General features: G+C 39.0%; 1 protein-coding gene across 1 annotated transcript in view; it reads right to left on the bottom strand.

The window, feature by feature from the left end:
- Window positions 1–1,626: 1,626 nt before the first annotated feature.
- The window catches only part of LOC132978169 (guanine nucleotide-binding protein G(s) subunit alpha-like), a 33,074-nt gene continuing 16,003 nt past the window's right edge, over window positions 1,627–18,697 (bottom strand). The window contains exons 6-12 of the mRNA XM_061043269.1: window positions 7,640–7,694; window positions 5,976–6,049; window positions 5,639–5,697; window positions 5,323–5,443; window positions 4,683–4,813; window positions 4,180–4,247; window positions 1,627–4,040 (exon numbers count right to left, since the gene is read on the bottom strand). Coding sequence (XP_060899252.1) covers window positions 3,894–4,040; window positions 4,180–4,247; window positions 4,683–4,813; window positions 5,323–5,443; window positions 5,639–5,697; window positions 5,976–6,049; window positions 7,640–7,694 — 655 coding nt within the window. The 3' untranslated portion in view covers window positions 1,627–3,893. The remainder of the gene's footprint in view (window positions 4,041–4,179; window positions 4,248–4,682; window positions 4,814–5,322; window positions 5,444–5,638; window positions 5,698–5,975; window positions 6,050–7,639; window positions 7,695–18,697) is intronic.

The raw sequence follows: 18,697 nt of genomic DNA, 5'->3' as shown, positions 1-18,697 counted from the left end.
CCTTTTTGAACTCCATGATTCCAAGTTGAAGATACCCGATTCTTATTTCGTGTGCTGCAAATACATTCATGTTATATTTCTGACATTTCCACATCTTCTTATGATGAGCTTCATTCTTCTCAGGTGATAAACATCTTTGTTCAGGAGTCCAGCAGCCAATCGTAAGACAACCATGACATGATTGGATGGCTTATGAAAAACATTTCTAACACACCTTTATAAGTAGAGCTTATACTGGCTGCAATTAGACCTTTTGTTTCCTGGATGTGTCATGTGTTTAAAACTGGTGCCAAATGAGAAAAACTTATTTTAGATCAACCTAGATTTAAAGAAGTATGACCGGTTTATGTTCATGGGTGTCTCTCAGGGTTATTTTTACTCAGTGCTACGTGGTAATTGTCAACCTCTGTAACTGTCATCATTGTATGTACCAACTAATAATCATCTAAATAAGGAGTGTCCTGTTTGAGCTTAAATTAAATCACTAATTGCTTTGGCATTTAGGATAGTTCAGGTGAGGAGGTGTCGACATCAAAATAAACAGTGAATATAATCCCGTCTCTCACATCCTCACTGCTGTAGACCCGAGAGATTAAGACAGAGTAGTAAACCTTTTTTAACCTCAATTTTGCAATTATATGTTACAGAGAGTCCCTTTTGTGTTTTGGGATGAAATGTGCTGAATGTCAAGCTGGTCTGAAACCACTTACGTATACTCTGTAACCTGCAATACCTTGGTTTGTCTGCCAGACTTAAGGGAATACCCATTGACAAAATTATAAGACAAAATCATTTCAAACCTGGTGACAGTGTTATAGCAAGGTTATGGTGGAGCCCGTATTCTGTCTTTGGCAAAGTCATCATAATCAAAGTTGTCTCTCAAAGGAGCGCAGGATCAGCAGAATTCAACATAAAAAATGAACATATTTAAGGGGATGCTTCTTGGTCCAAGAAAATAAAATCAATGTGTTGCTGGGTGCAAATTTGGCAAAAGTTTAGAGTAAAACCACACATCAGGACTGTTGATGGTCAGAAAACACTGATCTCAAACAGTTGTCAGGTAATGGGAAACCATAGCTAAACATACTGCCTTATAACAGGTCATTAATTAATCATTTTTTGTATTAAATATTATAGTTGGATTTGATTATGTAATTTTAGAGGCTATAGTTTTTAGTGCCTTGAACAACTTCCCCAACTGAATCCAAAGGCTACAAATATACATATTTTTTTAACCTTATTTTATGCATCTGTGCATCTATGCAGCTTTATTGGTGTGACATGTTTTGAATTGATCTCAATTTGTAAACCCTTCTTTTCCAATGTTGCCTTTGACTTTGTTTGAACTTGTTTCTTTCTTTGTAGAGCACTATGTTGTTGTTAAGTGCTATAAAAATTGACTTTATTTACTGCAGTATGGTGACCAAATAAGAGGTGGGACTAATGTTTGCTATTCTCATTCAAATAAAGGATGTGAGCAAAATAACTCCCATCACAGCATGTTATAACCTCCATGAAAGGATTATTGAATAATATGTGTACCTAATAAACTGAGTGCGCAATGTGGACCTCAGATGAGCGGCACCTGTGTACTCAGCCTAAGAATGAACCAAACACTTGTACAACTGTTTCTTCTTCTTTAAGCAAAAAGAATTTGGTTTATGTAGAAACAAGCAATGTTTTGCAACTGGATATTCCCCTCTCCTTCAAAAGAGTTAAAGCTAAAAATAAAAAATAAAGAAATGTATACCCATCCCATTGCTCCCAGAATCGCCACCTTCCTGTAATGGATGCAGATGTTACTGACAGAAAGCAAAGGAAACCTGGGGGACAGCTCACATAGGGACATAGATATAAGTGTACAGTACATATATATATAAAATATAAAATCTGAAATATATTTTATATATATTAAATCGTGTTAGGGTTCAGTATCTTTCACTACACATCATCAGGTGGTGCGTCTGATCATCTTTTTTTCTTCATTTTTTTTTCAAATCCTATTATATAAACCAGAGGAGAGTTAAAGCAAAACAACGAACAAACAAATGTGGGGGGGGGGGGGGGGAAGGAAACTAAGCAACAGACCAAAGGCCTCCGCCCCCAATCCGATGCCCCTCCCCCCACCCTCCAGTCGGGATGGGAGTGGGCGAGCTAGCACGGACAAGGTGGGACAGACCCGTCCAGCTGTACAGCGCAGTGAAACATAACTTACATATTAGCTCATTTTTACACGTACAGTCGTGATCAAGGCACAGGGATCTTCTACAAGTAATTTTTTTTTCTTCAATAAAGTTGTACAAAATAATACATTTTACAGTCTGTACAAGAATAATAGTCCAGCAGTAAAATAAAGACAGACGTACTTAAAGCCGGGAGGAGGGCAGGAACGTGGGACTGGGAGAGGTGAGAGAATAAGACCAAAGATATGGATGGGTAGGACGTTGGGGACTGATGAGGGCTTGAGCGTGTGTGAGTATGAGGGCTTGAGCGTGTGTGTGTGTGTGTGTGTGTGTGTGTGTGTATGTGTGTGTTCCAAGGTAAAAATGTTGCCTCCAGTCTCAATAAAGTACATTTCTTCCACTTCATGATTTCCTTTTGTTTAGTTATTTCTCCTCATTAAATAAAACCTCTACTATATTCTCCATATGATGAATAGTTTTCAAATAGCAGCAGGGGCATGGGGAGGGGTGGGGCAAAGATTTATGCATGTGTGTATATATGTGTTTGTGTGTGTGTGTGTGTGTGTGTGTGTGTGTGTGTGTGTGTGTGTGTGTGTGTGTGTGTGTGTGTGTGTGTGTGTGTGTGTGTGTGTGTGTGTGTGTGTAGGTAGCAGAGTTTAAATGGTGCACAAAGGCAGATCACACACACAGTGTACACCAACACACAACATGGGGTAAAAGCTAACAAAAACTTAAAAGTTGAACTGTGTTATTACAGGAATATATAATATTTATATATATACATATTTATATACACACATATATAAATATCTATATATATAGCTTGGATTTTTTGCACTGCATGAAGTTCACTGGTATGCATGAATTTATGCATTGTATGATATTTTTCTTGTTGTTTTTTTTCCTTGTTTTTTTTTTGTTGGTTTCTGCCATTCAAGAGCAGGTCATGTGTCGTAAAGTTCAAGTCACGCTCATGTCCACAGGCAGCCGTTAGTCAATTAGTTTGTGTGTTCGGGAACAAAAAGGCTCACAGCCCTCCTCTGCATCTGTTTGCTGCCCTCCATGTCCATCGTTCTTTTCTTCTTCTGCTCCTCCTTCAGCTTCAGCACGCTGTCAATGAACTCCTCTCTCTCTCTCAGAAAGCATTCTTTAAGTCAACTTCTGCCATCTGTCTAAAGCAGAACTTGACTTTCAAAAGGGTCTGTCAGTGTGTGTGTGTGTCTGTGTGTGTGTGGCTTGATATGAGACATTAAAACCTATGAAGGGGTTCTGAATGTCTTATTCTGTAGTGTGTGTGTACCTGCGAGTGAGTGGGTGTGTGTGTGTGTGTTAATAAATCTGAGAGAGAAACATCGCTTAAAGGAGGGAAAGCCTGCACAGAGGGATTCCAGTCCTGACCCTCTTTTGGTGGGTCGAAGTGTAGCCGAGTACAGCAGTTAGTCCAGGCTTAAAGTTGATGATGTTGTATTCTTAAGTGTTTCCTTTAAAAAAAAAAAGAAAGAAAGAAAGAAAGAGAGTTGTCCTTCTGTTCTGTCTCTTTAAAATTGAGTTGAAGGACAAGTTTTATTGTGTGGAAGGGGAGGGCAGGCCGTCTGTCAGTCACTCGCTCGATTGTTTGGTGGTTGGGGTTGAAGTGGAAGGGTAGATTGGCTAACTGGTAGTGGGGTCGTAGATAGGTAGGTAGATAAGTAGGCTGCACGCCACTGTCCATCACAAGAGCTCATACTGCCGTAGGTGCATCCTCTGTATGATGTCCCGACAGTCGTTGAAGACGCGGCGGATGTTTTCTGTATCGACTGCGCAGGTGAAGTGGGGATAACAGTAATGTCGCCCGTCCCCGCTGGCTGTGCTGATCCTCTGGAAAAAGACACGGGAACACAGACAAGTTGGTGTTCAGAGGCTTAATACTAGAACTGATATTTATGTCTATTCTTGAATCCAACAAGTAAAACACGTGGAAAACCAAACAGGTGGAAACCATGAGCTTTTTACGTACCAGAAACTCATCTCTGATGAAATACTTGGCCCTTGTGACACGTGGATCCTCGCCTGCCTCCGGTATTGCTGTTGGTGATGAAAACAATAAAGTCATTTCTGCTCTGTAAGACCAAATAGCAGCATTAATACTCCTGCTGACCAGGTAACATCAGCCTGAGGAATAAAAACTGGTAAAGATGTCAGGAATATTGTGTCTCATAGACAAACTACATATTCTCTATATTATAACCACAATATGTGCCACTTCATTATTACTAATGTCTGCTCGCTGATGTTGTGTCTTTGATCAATTTCAGGCCCATAGATGTCAACTTTTGTTGCTTAGGCCTTAGTGTAAGCTGTTTATAACATTACTCCATTCACCAACGTAAAGACTTAAAAAGAGCAGCATCACGATATCCGGGTCTAGCAGGTTGTCATTTCTAAACTGACTTCTTTAAGCTCAAAATATAGATGCGTGTTTGGATCGGGCATCCCCAGATATCAGTGTGGAGATCTTACCATCATCAGGTGTAGTGTAGCGAGCAAACTCCGGGAAGTACTCCTCGATTTTGGATTTTCCTGCCAAAACCTTCTCAGCGAGCAAGTCCTGTTTGTTCAGGAAGAGGATTACAGAAATGGTCCGTAGCCATCTGAGGAGAAAGATTAAGAAAAAGTTCAGGTCATGAATTTCTGGGACTTTCTTTTTAGGATCCCACATTTATTGTCATGTTAGAGATTAACTGTGTGAAAGTGTCTGACGCACAGGGTGTAGACTTTGACTTTAAACCAGCTTTTTTCCGTCTATTTCTGACAGAGTTCTCATCTTCTGCTCTATGTATCTTTATAAAACTCATGGAAATAATTAGCAGGTTTTAAAAAGGATATGAATTGTTCAATAAGGCAGGCGTTATGCCTTATTTCCTCCCATGATGAAGCTCTGTTAACTAGTTTGTGTTATTTTCCAGGATAGCAGTGCAAAGACAGCTGATTGTGTTTTGATACATTTTTGTGCTGTACTAATTCTTTCAAGCCTTTTGCACTTCCTAAATGTCTTTTATATCTTCCTCTCAAATCGCTTATAAAACAAAGACCAGTGTGTTGAAAACAAACGTGCTCCTACTTTCATGTTTGCCTATTAAATCCAGAAGTTGTTGCTGACCTGTTGTTCCAGATGTTCTTGAAAAGGTTGAGGGCTTCCTGTAGTCTGTTGGTCTGATTGTCTTCTCTGATCACCATGTTGTAGCTGCTACTCGCCACCACAAAGATGATGGCTGTCACATCTGTGTCACACACGCACACACAAAAACACACATCAGAGGACTCACACAGCAGAGGTGGATAAAAACCACAAATGCTCATGCACCCTTTTTCACAAGGGAGATTTAGAGAAACACAAACTGGAGACGAGCATCTGATTAGACTAGAAAGAGAATTCACTCCTTCAAATGAATCAGTCCCAGAAACACGCTTCTTACCGTTAAAACACTGGATCCATTTCCGACGTTCATCCCTCTGACCTCCAACATCAAACATACTGTGAGACAGAAGACGATTTTAATGTTATAAGTTTTAATGAAAGAGAGATTTAACACTTTAAAATCATGGACAGGTAAAAGTTTAATATGCAACATTCAGAGTTTACACATATTTTATTTATGATTTAATATTGTTCATATTTGAAGTTAAAACACATGACGTGAGTAATTTGTAATCCAGAGAATTTAAACTACTTCCTGTCCTTTAGAACTATTTGATTGTTTTATTTTTCTAGATGTCGGGAATATGACAGGACACCTCGATTATTATACTCACTGGAAATTGACTTTGTCTATTTGAAATCTTGTTTCAAAGATCCCAGACGTCAGTACTCTGCATCTCAACAGGTCCTGAAAAGAAAAGGAACAACAGGATGAAAGGTTGTTAAAGATAACATAGAGAAAGGGGAGGGAATTTAGACGTACAAGATGTGAAAGAGACGTGGAGATTATTGACATGAGAGGAGGATAAACATGGATGAATTCAACTCATGGACTTTTGGAAGTAAAAAAAAACAGGATGGACACTTTTGATGAAGCTCTTAGGATTTTATAAAACAATTCCCCGTATAGATAGTTCATCTATTAATAAAGCATACAGGCATTTTCAACTTCCTGTTGATTCTGGTCATTGTTAAAGAATGAGAGAAGAATGCTGCTTCACGTTGAGTATTACAGTGGATCACTTATCAAATAATGAATAACCTGTCAATAACTGGTTTAGATGAATGGTTTACTGTTTCATAAATAAAATGTCAGGAAACTTTCCCCCCGAGTTTTGTGCAACACAAAGTCCAGAATTTAAGATCGACGCAATGAAAGGCAACAAAACAAAAAATTGCTTTCTTTTTTTTTTTCCTCTGCAATTTTATCTAAGGTTTACACTCGACGTGGAAATTCTATGAACTCTTTCGTGACTTCAAATACTCCCAAGAACAAAACAAGGCATGGCACAGACGATACTTGTTTTCTTACAGTTCCATTATGCAAAGTGACACTTGTTCTAGATGCAAACATTAACTTGATATATTCTTCTTATGGTGGGAATAAACAGAGTTGCTAATAACGTTAACAATGACTCCATTCTGTTCGAGTATCAACTGTGACTGTAGCACTATTCAGACGTTTCAAACCACGACGTTTAAGCCCCTGTGATGTGTTCTCCTTTAATCTGAATGCCGGCAAGGCGTAATAAGGGGACAGAGTGAACCCCGTCTCTGTACCGTCTTCAGAGGTAGTAACAGAGGCGTTACAGAGGCGAGACGGTCTCAGTGACGCCAGCGGGGGAGTGCAGCGCTGTGTGCAGTGTGTGCGTGCCTGTCTGACTCTGTGTGTATGTGGAGCTCCAGCTGTGCCGTGCTTCAGCAACGCCCAATATGCAATGTGAATTCACAGACTGGGACACCAGCATTACGCTGTTGTGAAATCAATATGAATGTACAAAGACGTGATGACGGCTGAGCTTAGTTACGGCCTGAAAATGGCTAGTGAGGCAGTGCGCACAACACTATGAGTTGTAGTTTTTACACTGCATGCTGAGATGTGCTATAAAGGCATTTGTTTAGCAATTTTCTTTAAAAATTAAAATGATTATTAATCGATTAAAGAAATGTTGACTTTTTCCAGATTTTGTTCATCAACCTAAAAAATGTTTGCAAGCCCTGATGTAGACCTCACTGGTCGAAACATGTTGGCTTTAAACGAGTTACTATGATAAAGGCCTTTTGAGCATTTGCTTCCTCATTGTTACATTTTTTTCATTCTTGCCTGGTTTCCCACATTTTTGTGTCAAATTTCCCGTTTTCCAGGAGCACTCATCAGCCTTTTATGTCATTTCATTTTCATTTCAGTCACCCCCCTTTTCTCTACGACAATTAACGCGCCGTGCTCATTGTGTGGTTTCACTTAACAAAACAAGTGTTTGAGTGTTAGAAGTCTCACCTGATCAGTGGGTGTGTAGTCATTCTGCCGGACCACGTCGATCCTGTCTAAGAAACTGCAACAAGAAAACAAGAATACAACTGATTAGAGCTAAATCAGGACAAAATCAAACTAAAGAGAGACAATAACAGAGTAATACATGTCAGTAATTCCAGTGGCTACTCAGTCAACAACCAAAATAATGCAACTTTGCAACTTTGTAACATTTTAAAATCCAAGCTAACACACTATACTGATAAAATAATAAGAGCTGTATGAGCTCACAACCCACACACACACACACACACACACACACACACACACCCAAGGAACATCCCGGTACATTATGGGAGCATGAGAAAGATGGAGGATACTGCGCCCTTGTCAGCCACCAGGGGGCGTGTGTTTTAAATCACAGAGAGATCAGAGGCAGCCGGTCTGAGTCACCAGCAGCCGTTTGCTCTGTCAGACCGGAGGAGCCTCGTCAATGGAGCTGCTGTAGTAATCCCGTGCACGGGAGTGTGTGTGAGTGTGTGTGCACATCTGTGCGCAGTGGCAGTGTGTGTGCGTGGGTGGGTATACAGGCCTGCAGTGAGTTCAGATTTGCAAGGCGCCGGCCTGAATGCATGTTAATTGTTCCGGAGAAGTGGCCTACATTGTTGCTGCTTTTTTTTAAGGTGTGTGAGCCGCACTGATGTTTTCATGATGACTGTTCGAGGGCGACCTACAAACAGTACACGTATGGCTTTCTGTCAACATCCAAAAAAAAGACTAAATCCCTCATGTACCTAAGGATGAAGAAATGTTGTTGAATTAAAGAAAAAGAAACTCAAACATCCCTCCTTTTGTGAACAAATAACCAGAGCGAAGACTCCGACAAGCACAGAGAGCAACAACTGGGTTTAAAACCTCCCGACCTGACAGCCCTCTCACATGTAAAGAATATTTTTATACACAGGAAGAAGAGCAGGAGCTGCTCCGCTCTGACGATGGAATGAGGTTCGGGCTGAACCTAATGCTTCAATAATCTCTGACTGGGGGAATTAAGTGTCCTACTAGCCTGCATTGATCACACACACAGACACAGACACACACACACACACAGACACAGACACAGACACAGACAGACACACACACACACACACACACACACACACACACAGACACACTTCCTACAATTCATCTCAACGATGAAGTAATAAAACATCAGCAGTGAGGGAACCTGAAATGCCTGCTTTGAGTTTTACAGGATTATTCCCCAGATTTATGAAATTTGTCTTCACATTTGTTAACTACAAATGAAGACACCGCATTAAAAAATAACCACAGGACTTAACAACAATCAGATGTTGTTCCTGTGTAAACTACCTGCCTGACTCTATTTTGTATTCTACCATGGTCAAAAGTTCAGTTCAGGGACAAACAGGAAATGAAACTACAGTAGACAGTGGTGACAGAGGGTTTGAGAGGTCCTGGTGGATTTGTGAAGTTACAGTTATTCATTGTTTCATACATTTTTCTAAATGTTATTTAAGAATAATTTAGTCCAATAAAGAACAGATCCTTTTCACAGTGTGCATTTCTACGATCAGTTAGGCAACATAATTAAAAAAAAATGGAAAAGAAAAATGTCCTTTTTTTTAATGTATGCCTATTTGTCAGAATAGTTTCAAGTCTTTGCTTTGTTTCTTGTTATAAACTAGATATGTGTTAACACATCTAGAAATAATTCAGATATAACAATGGATGGATTGTGTCTGAACATGTCGCTTATACTATGTAGGGCTGCAAAGTCCAAAGTTAGTGAGGATGAACTTTGATTGTTCCATTCCTTGTGTTTTATTCTCTCATTTTACATTTTCTTTTTTGAGTCTATGTAGCGCCAAATCAGAAATTGGTTTCTAAAATCACCAGATATGTTAGAAAATAGAAAACATGTGAAAAGACTAAGAAGGAAAAGCTCATCGTACCGCTACCTGCTTCACTGGTCATTCAAGGTTTCCTATGATGTGTTATTGCAGAGGTGTGTAACCACATCTTTAACCAAGCCGTTTCTACTTATATCAAGAAAATAGTTACATTCATCTTTTAAGGAAATATAACATCGAGCTAATGAGGTTAGCCAGATTTAGCTCGGTGTTTCAGATGTGTTTTGTTAAAACTCAACTACACTGGCATCTCCAAAGTGTGTAAAGTGAGTCTGTCAGGTTGGTTTTCATAATCGCCATTAAAGAGTTTCTATATCCTCACATGTTCTTTTAGATTTTCTTCATGTGTTTTGTATTTTGGGTTTTTTTTTTTTACTGATCCTCTTCCCGCCGCACTTACAAGCAAAAAGAGAATGTGCTCGCTGGTTTCTGCCTTTCAGGGCAGAGGTATGTAACCCCCTGTGAGATAACCAGGAATGTGGCAGGCAGGGGTGAAATGTGACAGGAGGGCTGCAGGTAACACACACAGTGAGGAACAGGGGGCTGGGTCTGCTGGGGAGCTACAGAACTGAACAGACAGACGGAGAGAGGGAGAAGACTCTGAGTCAGGAGGGAGAGACAGTGGGTGTGAGACGAACGAGAGAGAGAGAGAGAGAGAGAGTCAGGAGAGGAAAGAAACATTTTGGGGAACAAAGAGACGCCCACGTGCATATCTGACACGGATATTCATAGGGAGAAAAAAAAAACACACACGGAGGCAATTAAGCAGCGAAAAAGTCCGACCCCGTATTCACAGCTCAGACTCTGTGGCCGTCTCATTTCATCCCTCCAAACACATCCCCACACTGATCCTCTTAACTACTAAATAACCAGCAGTGACAGAATCTTAACCCAAAAGGTCTACAGTGACAGAGTTAACATGGCCGTCGCCAACATCTGCCGAGGCCAAACTCTTGTTTATCTAAAGCGCCAGTCTGAGGCGACGACACGCCCAGGACAAACACACGGCTCAATTTTTAGCCGTTCTCCCTATTAATAGGAGAAGTGCCAATAATAACCTTGCAGAGTAAGTTGAACTAAATAATAGTGGCTGCCCCAGTAACAGAGAGGGGCTGCGGTGTTATGTTTAACCTGTCAGGGTTATTCTGGGGCTGCAGACACGCTGACTTCAGCTCTGGAAATACACGCAGGGCTCTTGTCTGGTGAGTTAAAATAACCCAGTATTTAGACGAAAAGATAACACGTATTTTGAACTTTTGACTTGATCTTTTTTTGTATGGCAAGAACATCCTTTCAGGAGATTTAATGTAAGACAAACCAGAAAATTGTTACTTATTTTTACTTCAATGTAATCATTTTAGCAGAGTTTTATTGTTACATTAATGGAAGAAACCTTTTCCACTTTTCCACACCGGTTTGAGTTAGAAAATGAAAAAGAAGAAGAGGCAAATAACTTCTCTCAAAACTTAATTTTGAACTGACAATTTCCAAAAAGAAAGAAGCTGAAAATTAAACTTACTTTTTAAAATAAATTTCCTTTACATTGATATTAAATTGAAAATGTGAACGCCCCCAGGAAACACCGCTGACAATATTTTCATACACAGAAAATCTAAAAATATATATTTTTTAATTGTATCCAAAAATGTAAATTATTTCTTTAATTAGACAGCTAATAAACATTATATTAACAGCAGTAGGTAGTTAGTTAGTAAAGGTTTCAAGATCTTCACGCTGGAGGCTTCAGCATCAACATCTGTTAAACACTCCCATAAAGCATCCACCTTGTTAAAGTGGCAGCATTAAAGACAAAGCATTAGCCAGATTATAAACTAGAGCTGTATACATCTTCAACTGGACTGAGGATTAGGTTACACTGAGCTGCCCGGCTCTGTGACTCATCAGGTTTGCACACATACAGCTGGATTAGGAATTATTATAAACTTCATTTAAAAAAAAAACGCCCTTCACTTTATAAATCACATAAAATGAGCAGGTTTGAAATAAAAGTGAAAATGACCTCATATACATTTTCTGGTCACATTTGTGAACCATGACGTCATGATTTTATACTCGTGAACATATTTAAAATGCTTAACAAAGTCTTTCATCCACAGAAGGCAGTTATTGTAAACCTCTTACAAAACAAATACTTAATCGACGACAGGATTCAGGATTCAATAAGAAACATGCACACCTAACAACAAGGGGCCTTTAACCTCGGCGTCATCTCAAAGACTTTTATAAACAAAGAAAACTAATTTTATATTTTTGCCCAATTGAGAGATGAGTCAAAGGAACTGAAGAAGCTCAGAATGAAAAGCAGCAGCTGCTCCTACATAAATAAAAGCAGGCAACAGGTAGGAGGGTTAAAAAGAGGATCTCTGACATAAATCTGTGATGAGTCACAGCTGAAGTAAAAATAGTTTACTACTGATGTGACTTCTACAATTAGAGGTGACATGTGGGAACATAGTACAATTAGTTCCTAAAAACCCCCTAAACGATTTAATCAGCTATATATACGTTAGAGAAAAATTAACAAAAAACAGAATTTATTTACCAATATCCCAACATGAGTCAGGGTTATAACCCGGGAGGTTTTTCCAAACAGGCACATGAAACATAGATAAGAAAATAAAATGAACTGGACGTACAATTTTAAAGTCTAATGTTCCAAATAGAAGTGTGCAAAAAATGTTTTCCTCAATTAAAGACGTTTGAACAAATGTTCAGTAATCACACAAGTCACATTAGATACTTTAAATCTTCTGCAAGATGTTCACTGTTCACCATTAAAGGGAACCATTACCACGACCTAAAACCACCGCATCCCCCAGCTGAAATACACGACTGAAGTCAAAGCAAATCGTGAAAAAGGTAAAGCACAAACAACAACAAGCAACAAGAGAAAATAAAAAAAATGTTCTTTGGATGCTTACAAAAATGTGTGTAAGGGATGATTCAGGGGGTTTCACTGCTTCTTTTTACATTTCACTATGCAGGCCGACTAAACCTGGAGCTTCAGCAGTCCAAGCTTAATCAAACACACTCACATCCAATGAGAGAGAGAGAGAGAGGAAGAGAAAGCAGAGGAAAGAAAAGAGAGAGAAGGCTGTGTCTGACATTACAGCGCTGCTCCAAAAATAGCTCCCTGGCGCCCTGGCCTCCAGCTTGGTTGTCATGGCGACAGAACCACAGGCGCTATAAATAGACAATCGGCTCCAAATCTTGTGCGACTGGAGAGAGGCCAGAAAGAGGGAGAGACAGACAGGGAGAGGGAAGAGAAAGAGTGAGAAAGAGAGAGAGAGAGAGAGAGAGAGAGAGAGTGAAGGCGAGGGAAAGGAAGAAACAATGAGAGACAGATAACAGAGAGAAAGAAAGAACAAGTGAACAAAGAGACACAAAGAGAGAGAGAGAGAGAGAGAAATGCAGGGAATGAAGTGGGAAAGAGAGGAAGCAGAGGAAGAAGTGCAAAAATGAACAAGGAACTGAAGAACAAATGAAAGAAGTGAAGAATCAAAGAAACGAACAAAAGAGGAAAAAAATATAAAATATTTGTGAAAGAGGATTAAAGCTGAAAAATGTAAATAAAAACAGAAAAGAAAACTAAAAGATGAAATGAAAAATTGAACTGAAAATAAGTAAATAAAAATGAGAAGAAGTGACATAAAAAAATAGTAAATGACTAAAATGAAATAAAAGACAAGTGAGACGGAACATATTAAAAATGTTGAATTTTACATAAAATAAAAATATGTGCAATCGGAAAAGAGACTGAGCAACAGAACATACAAAAATAACTGAAATAATAATAAGAAGCAACAAATTAAGAAGCATGGGAATGTATTTTGAATTACAATTTGCAGCATAAAAAATTAAATAAGGGAAGAACATTATATAGAAAAAGAAAAAAATAAAGATACAGGAAAAAAAATATCAATTAAATACGACTAAAATAAGAGAGGGACAGAAAACCCAAAAGGTAATAAATTAAAATGAAATAAATAAAAACAGATTAGAAACAGAAAAGAAGTCTGGGCAAATGGAAACAAATGTAAGAGGGAATTAAATGAAGGTAAGAAGGAACACAAAGTATTGAAATAGTTAAAGACAATGGGACAAAGGAAGAAAGTTTAGAAAAGCAAAGACAGCGAGGAGTAAACCTAACACTGGGAACTCTTTCAAACAGCAGCCGAAACGACACAATCACTGAACGCACAACACATTTAACACATTCAAACATCACAATACATTCAGATCACTGCAGCAGTACACACCAGGCTCAACATCTGAGACTCTCAATGAATTAACACTACACCAAAACCCCCCATTTCTTTTTTTTTCTTTTTTTTTTAAGGAGTTTGTCTTTTACCCTCGCCCCGCTTCACTCCCTCTCTCTCTCTCTCTCTCTGCGATGAGTCAGAGACTCAATCTGAGCCATTTTCTGTCTCTGCAGAAACACTGCTACACATCAGAGAGAAAGAGAAAGGGGGGGGGGGGCTCAGGGGAGGATGTTGGAGAAGTAAATGAGGGGGTCTCTGGCACATGTAGGCAAAATATGGCTGGTGCAACACTTCAGACAATGGACAGATAATAACCAGAGCGGCACATCATGAGAAGAACCTAAAGCTCTACACTTTTTTATACGTGGACTCTGAAATTAACTAGTTAGTATTAACTTGTGAATGACTCTAGCTAAAGCTAGCAGCCTGTTAGCTTATCTTAGCATTAACTCCAGGAAAACAGCTAACTGAGCTTTGTTGAAATGTAGCTACTTGCAACTCTGAAACAAACACGATGGACACATGACGCGGACGACATGTTTTAGTTTGACGGGGCATTATTTGGCAGGCTTCCTTAAGTCTCTGCTATGTCATGAAAAGAAGGGTTGGACTTCAGGCTGTTTGCCTTTTAGCCTCAGAAAATGTTTGAACATTGAATTGGAGATTCAATCTTAGCCCGTCTATCTTTAGTGCACTGAACACACCAAATCACCTCTTTTTATTTTTGTCTGTTTTGGGTCTAAATAAACCCAGCTACAACATAACGTTACATAATTAGGCCAAAAATCATGTTTCAAGACTTTTCGCATTCACACACAGATTATCTGATACTAACAAAACAAATCGTCCTGATGTTTCTTCCAGGCATTTACAAAAGTGGCCAGCTTCTAAACATTGAAATTAAAAAACATTTCCATCCTGTTACCATCAGTGTCATATTTTCAAGCATGAATGGAGCTGAATGCGATCAGCCAAACTAAACTGCACTCAAGTCCACCACCCATCAATGTAAGTACACTGAGTCTTCTTCTAACAGGTGTCAATCAGCTGAGTCAGCATCCTGTCCAGCATCCTGTCTGCTGTCAGCGAGCTGCACAGTCACCTGAGCATGTGCAGTCTTCTTTTTCCTTATTATTATTACATGGCAGTAAAGATCCATTATGTTACAGTACTTACAGTAACAACACATATCATAAAATGCTGTATTTATGATTTTTGTATGAAAACAAAAAAGGGATGAAATGATGTCTTTGCATAGAACAGATTTCAACAACTGCTGCAAAATGACTTTGTAGAAATGATGCTTCAATCATCGTTTGCATCGCTCTCTTAACGCTCAAAGAAACCCTTTTTTTATTCTAAAGCAAAATTGTGCTTTGTGAAATACGCTGATAGAGATAACCAACTAAATGCCGAATACCAGCCCTCGACATTCGGTCGACCCCTAGTGCTCACTGGGAGTAATGAATTGCATTTCTAGAAAGTTACATAAAATTATTATTTTTTATCAACCAGGAAATCAGGAAGAGAGAGAGAGAGAGAGAGAGAGAGAGAGGGGGGGGGGGGGGGGGGGGGGAATGACGTGCGGGAAAGGAGCCACAGGTCGGATTCGAACCTGGACCGTCCGCTTAGAGGACTACAGCCTCCATACATGGGGCGCGCACTCTAACCTCTACTCCACCAGCGCCCCACCAGGTCTGTTTTTAAATAGTCATTCATGTTGCTTTTAACTGCTGGATGAAAAAACTAAAGTGCTGGGTTATTGTCAAAGGGTTCAAAGGTCATTTTTCAGTTCGGTTACTTTGACCCAACCCTTCATTTACCAGCTCTTCCTTTGTTGAACTGGATCTGTGTGGCTCTTCTGTTACAGTCTGCTGGATCATATTTGACAGTAGGATAATATCATAACATGATCTTTATTTGATTGTTCCACACACATCATTCCCTGGTTGTTGGTCTTTCTTTCAAGATATTGATTAACTAGCTCACTAGCCAACAGTCCTTCACTAGATGTTATAGTTAGGTAACTTCAATAAATCCTATAACAGCTCCAACCTATTTTTTTAAATTAATTGTGTCAATGTTTAACAAATAATTGTTAAACAAATTCTGGATATCTCCATAAAAGTCAGGAGAAAGTGGTGGAATATCTCAGGTTTGTAGAATAACAAACCCATTCCCGTCTGTCCGGTAGGGAACAAAGTCAATAATTTAGAGTCGACAACTCGACACTGACAAAACTCTTCATTTTATCAAGCAACATCAACCAATAGCAACCAATAAATCCTCACAAACAAAGTGTGTGACCATATAAGGAGCGAGGAAGTCCCGATAAATAAGCAAACAACAAGAAAAATCACACCATTGAGAAGCATGACGGAGCAGAAACACAGCGAGGGAAGCTCCAATGACTTCCTCTTCATCAGACAGAGACAGCAACACATCACCGCCCCATCAACTTCTTCTTCTCTTTTTTATTTTTTTTTTATTTTTATCACGACACGAATCAGATGACATAATTGGTGTTTTACAAAAAGGGAGAGGCGTGGATGTGTGGCGTGGCCCTGACTTTTCCCGCGCCGATCCGGCCCTGACATTTTCATTTAATGCTAACAACCTTCATCAATAATGCTGAAGTTGTCTCTCTGCTAACACACTCGCTCATTCTTTCTCCTTCTGCAGCCCGCCTGGGTTAAAAATAGCTCTCCCCTCTCTCTTTCTCTGCTTCTCCGTTTACATAAGCACATAGAGGGGGGAGGGGAGCACTTCCGGTCTGGCCACCCAGCCCAGCATCTGATCCATAACACTGGAGCTGCTGGGTGTGGGAGAGAGGGAGAGAGAGAGAGAGAGAGAGAGAGAGAGAGAAGGAGAGGGAGAGAGAGAGAGAGAGAGAGAGAGAGAGAGAGAGAGAGAGGAGGAAACACAAGGAGAGGAGAGGAGAGGAGAGGAGAGGAGAGGAGAGGTCCCGCAATGCAGGGAAACCCTCTTTTTCTCTATTTCCATTTGTCAATCCTTTTCTCTTCTTCAATTGTTCTGCCTCTCTGTTAGCTTGTAATATTTTACAACTGCTTTTCTTACAAGCACGGTTTTTCATTTGATCCTGACTTCCTGACTTTATCCTGACTATAAATTCAATATAATTCTGAGGATTAACCTGAGGGTCTACAGTCACTTTTTTCTCTTGAAGCTTCTTACAAAATGTATGCATGAAGTTTGAGATATCTATCAATAATAAGACCAAGGACTTAATTCAAATTTCTCTGTTGGTATCATTTAAACAATTTGTTTTGGGCTTTAAAAGACACAACTGAATATTTTGAAGCAGTGATTCGACCTAATTCGTTTTGTCTCAGGCTTCCTTGAAATCACTGAATTCACTTCATAACATGTGATTTTTTTTTAGACCTGACTGAAGCAGACTCTGGCTGACAACTTGATGAGTAAGTATCATGTATTCATAACATCCTCATACTTCAATCACAGGACATTTTCCATATTACTCTATACATTTTAAAACAGAAGATTTAACCCCAGGGGGACAGTGAAGTGTATATCATTAAGTTAGTCTGTCCATTGTCCACTTATATCTTTATTCGACTTCTTCTATTTTGTATTTCATTTTATATTTTTGTTTTACATTCATAGTCTTCGCCGCTCCTTATTGTTGTTTTCCTGCTACTGATCTATGTGTGTGTCTACGTGTCTTTGAATTGACCCCAGAGGACAAATTAAGTTTTTTGAATTGAATTGAAATGTATCATATTATCGTATCATATTTATAAAATGTTCGCTAATGTAAGGACTTTGAGTGCAGGACTTTTACTTGTAATGGATACCTTAACTTCTCCATCACTGCATGTATAATATTACATACATATTATGTAAGTAATATTATACACTAACATCAACCCTCAAAACCCCTCTGTCTTCATGAGTCCACTGCATTCATTATAACAGAGGCAGGTGAGATCAAAAAGACGGATCAGACAAAATCAAAATAAAGAAAAATGTTACGAAAGTAGGTTCGGGTAGCCTGGGATTTTAGGCGAAATATAACTGTGACAAATTATTTCAATACTGCAACAATAACACTTTAGATTCATCAGAGCTCCTACACACACACTCACTGACATACACACACACACACACACACTAACATACATCATCATATCAACAACCGAGCACTAAAGCACAGCAAAAGAATCTGCAATCAGGCACCAGAAAATGTTAAAAGTCAAGTCCACATTTTCTTGATGTCGACAAATGCTTAAAATAAAATAAACCTAAGTTGATAAGGATTAACTCTGCGCTACCATTTTTCTCCAACATGTCCTCGATAACATCAAATTCAAGTTTTTCAATAGTTTCATGTTTACCATCTTAGTTCAATATTTTGAACTTGAATCAGAGAATATCTGATGAAACATAGTATGACTAAACAATAAAATCTATATTTTGATGTTTGATATTTAGAAATTTTCAATAAATAAAGATGATAATGTATGTTGTTAAAATTGAGTGAGACCAGAATCCATGTAAAGAATTTCATGAGGACTTTAAAATTAACAAAATGACTTGGAACAAAGGTATCCCTCTGCTGCCTGCCAGTCTGTCAATAGAGGGGCTGAGCTAACCAACATCTGTGGTAGCTAATATACTCACTACTGACAAGGACCTCATACAATCTCAATTCATAAATACTGAACTATCCCTTTAAGAAGAAAAAGCCTGTCAGCACCTGTGTCTGCTTAGACTTAAGGCTGTCCGTTAGTCCATTAATTCTTTTTTAATTTTTACATTATATTCTATTTTACTGGACCCTGGACACTTCACACACTGACACTTTACATTGTTTACATTACTCT

This window comes from Labrus mixtus, chromosome 7, assembly GCF_963584025.1.
Source record: "Labrus mixtus chromosome 7, fLabMix1.1, whole genome shotgun sequence".
NCBI lineage: Eukaryota > Metazoa > Chordata > Actinopteri > Labriformes > Labridae > Labrus > Labrus mixtus.
The sequence above is the reverse complement of the archived record's forward strand: the minus strand, read 5'-3'. Positions and strand labels throughout refer to the sequence as shown.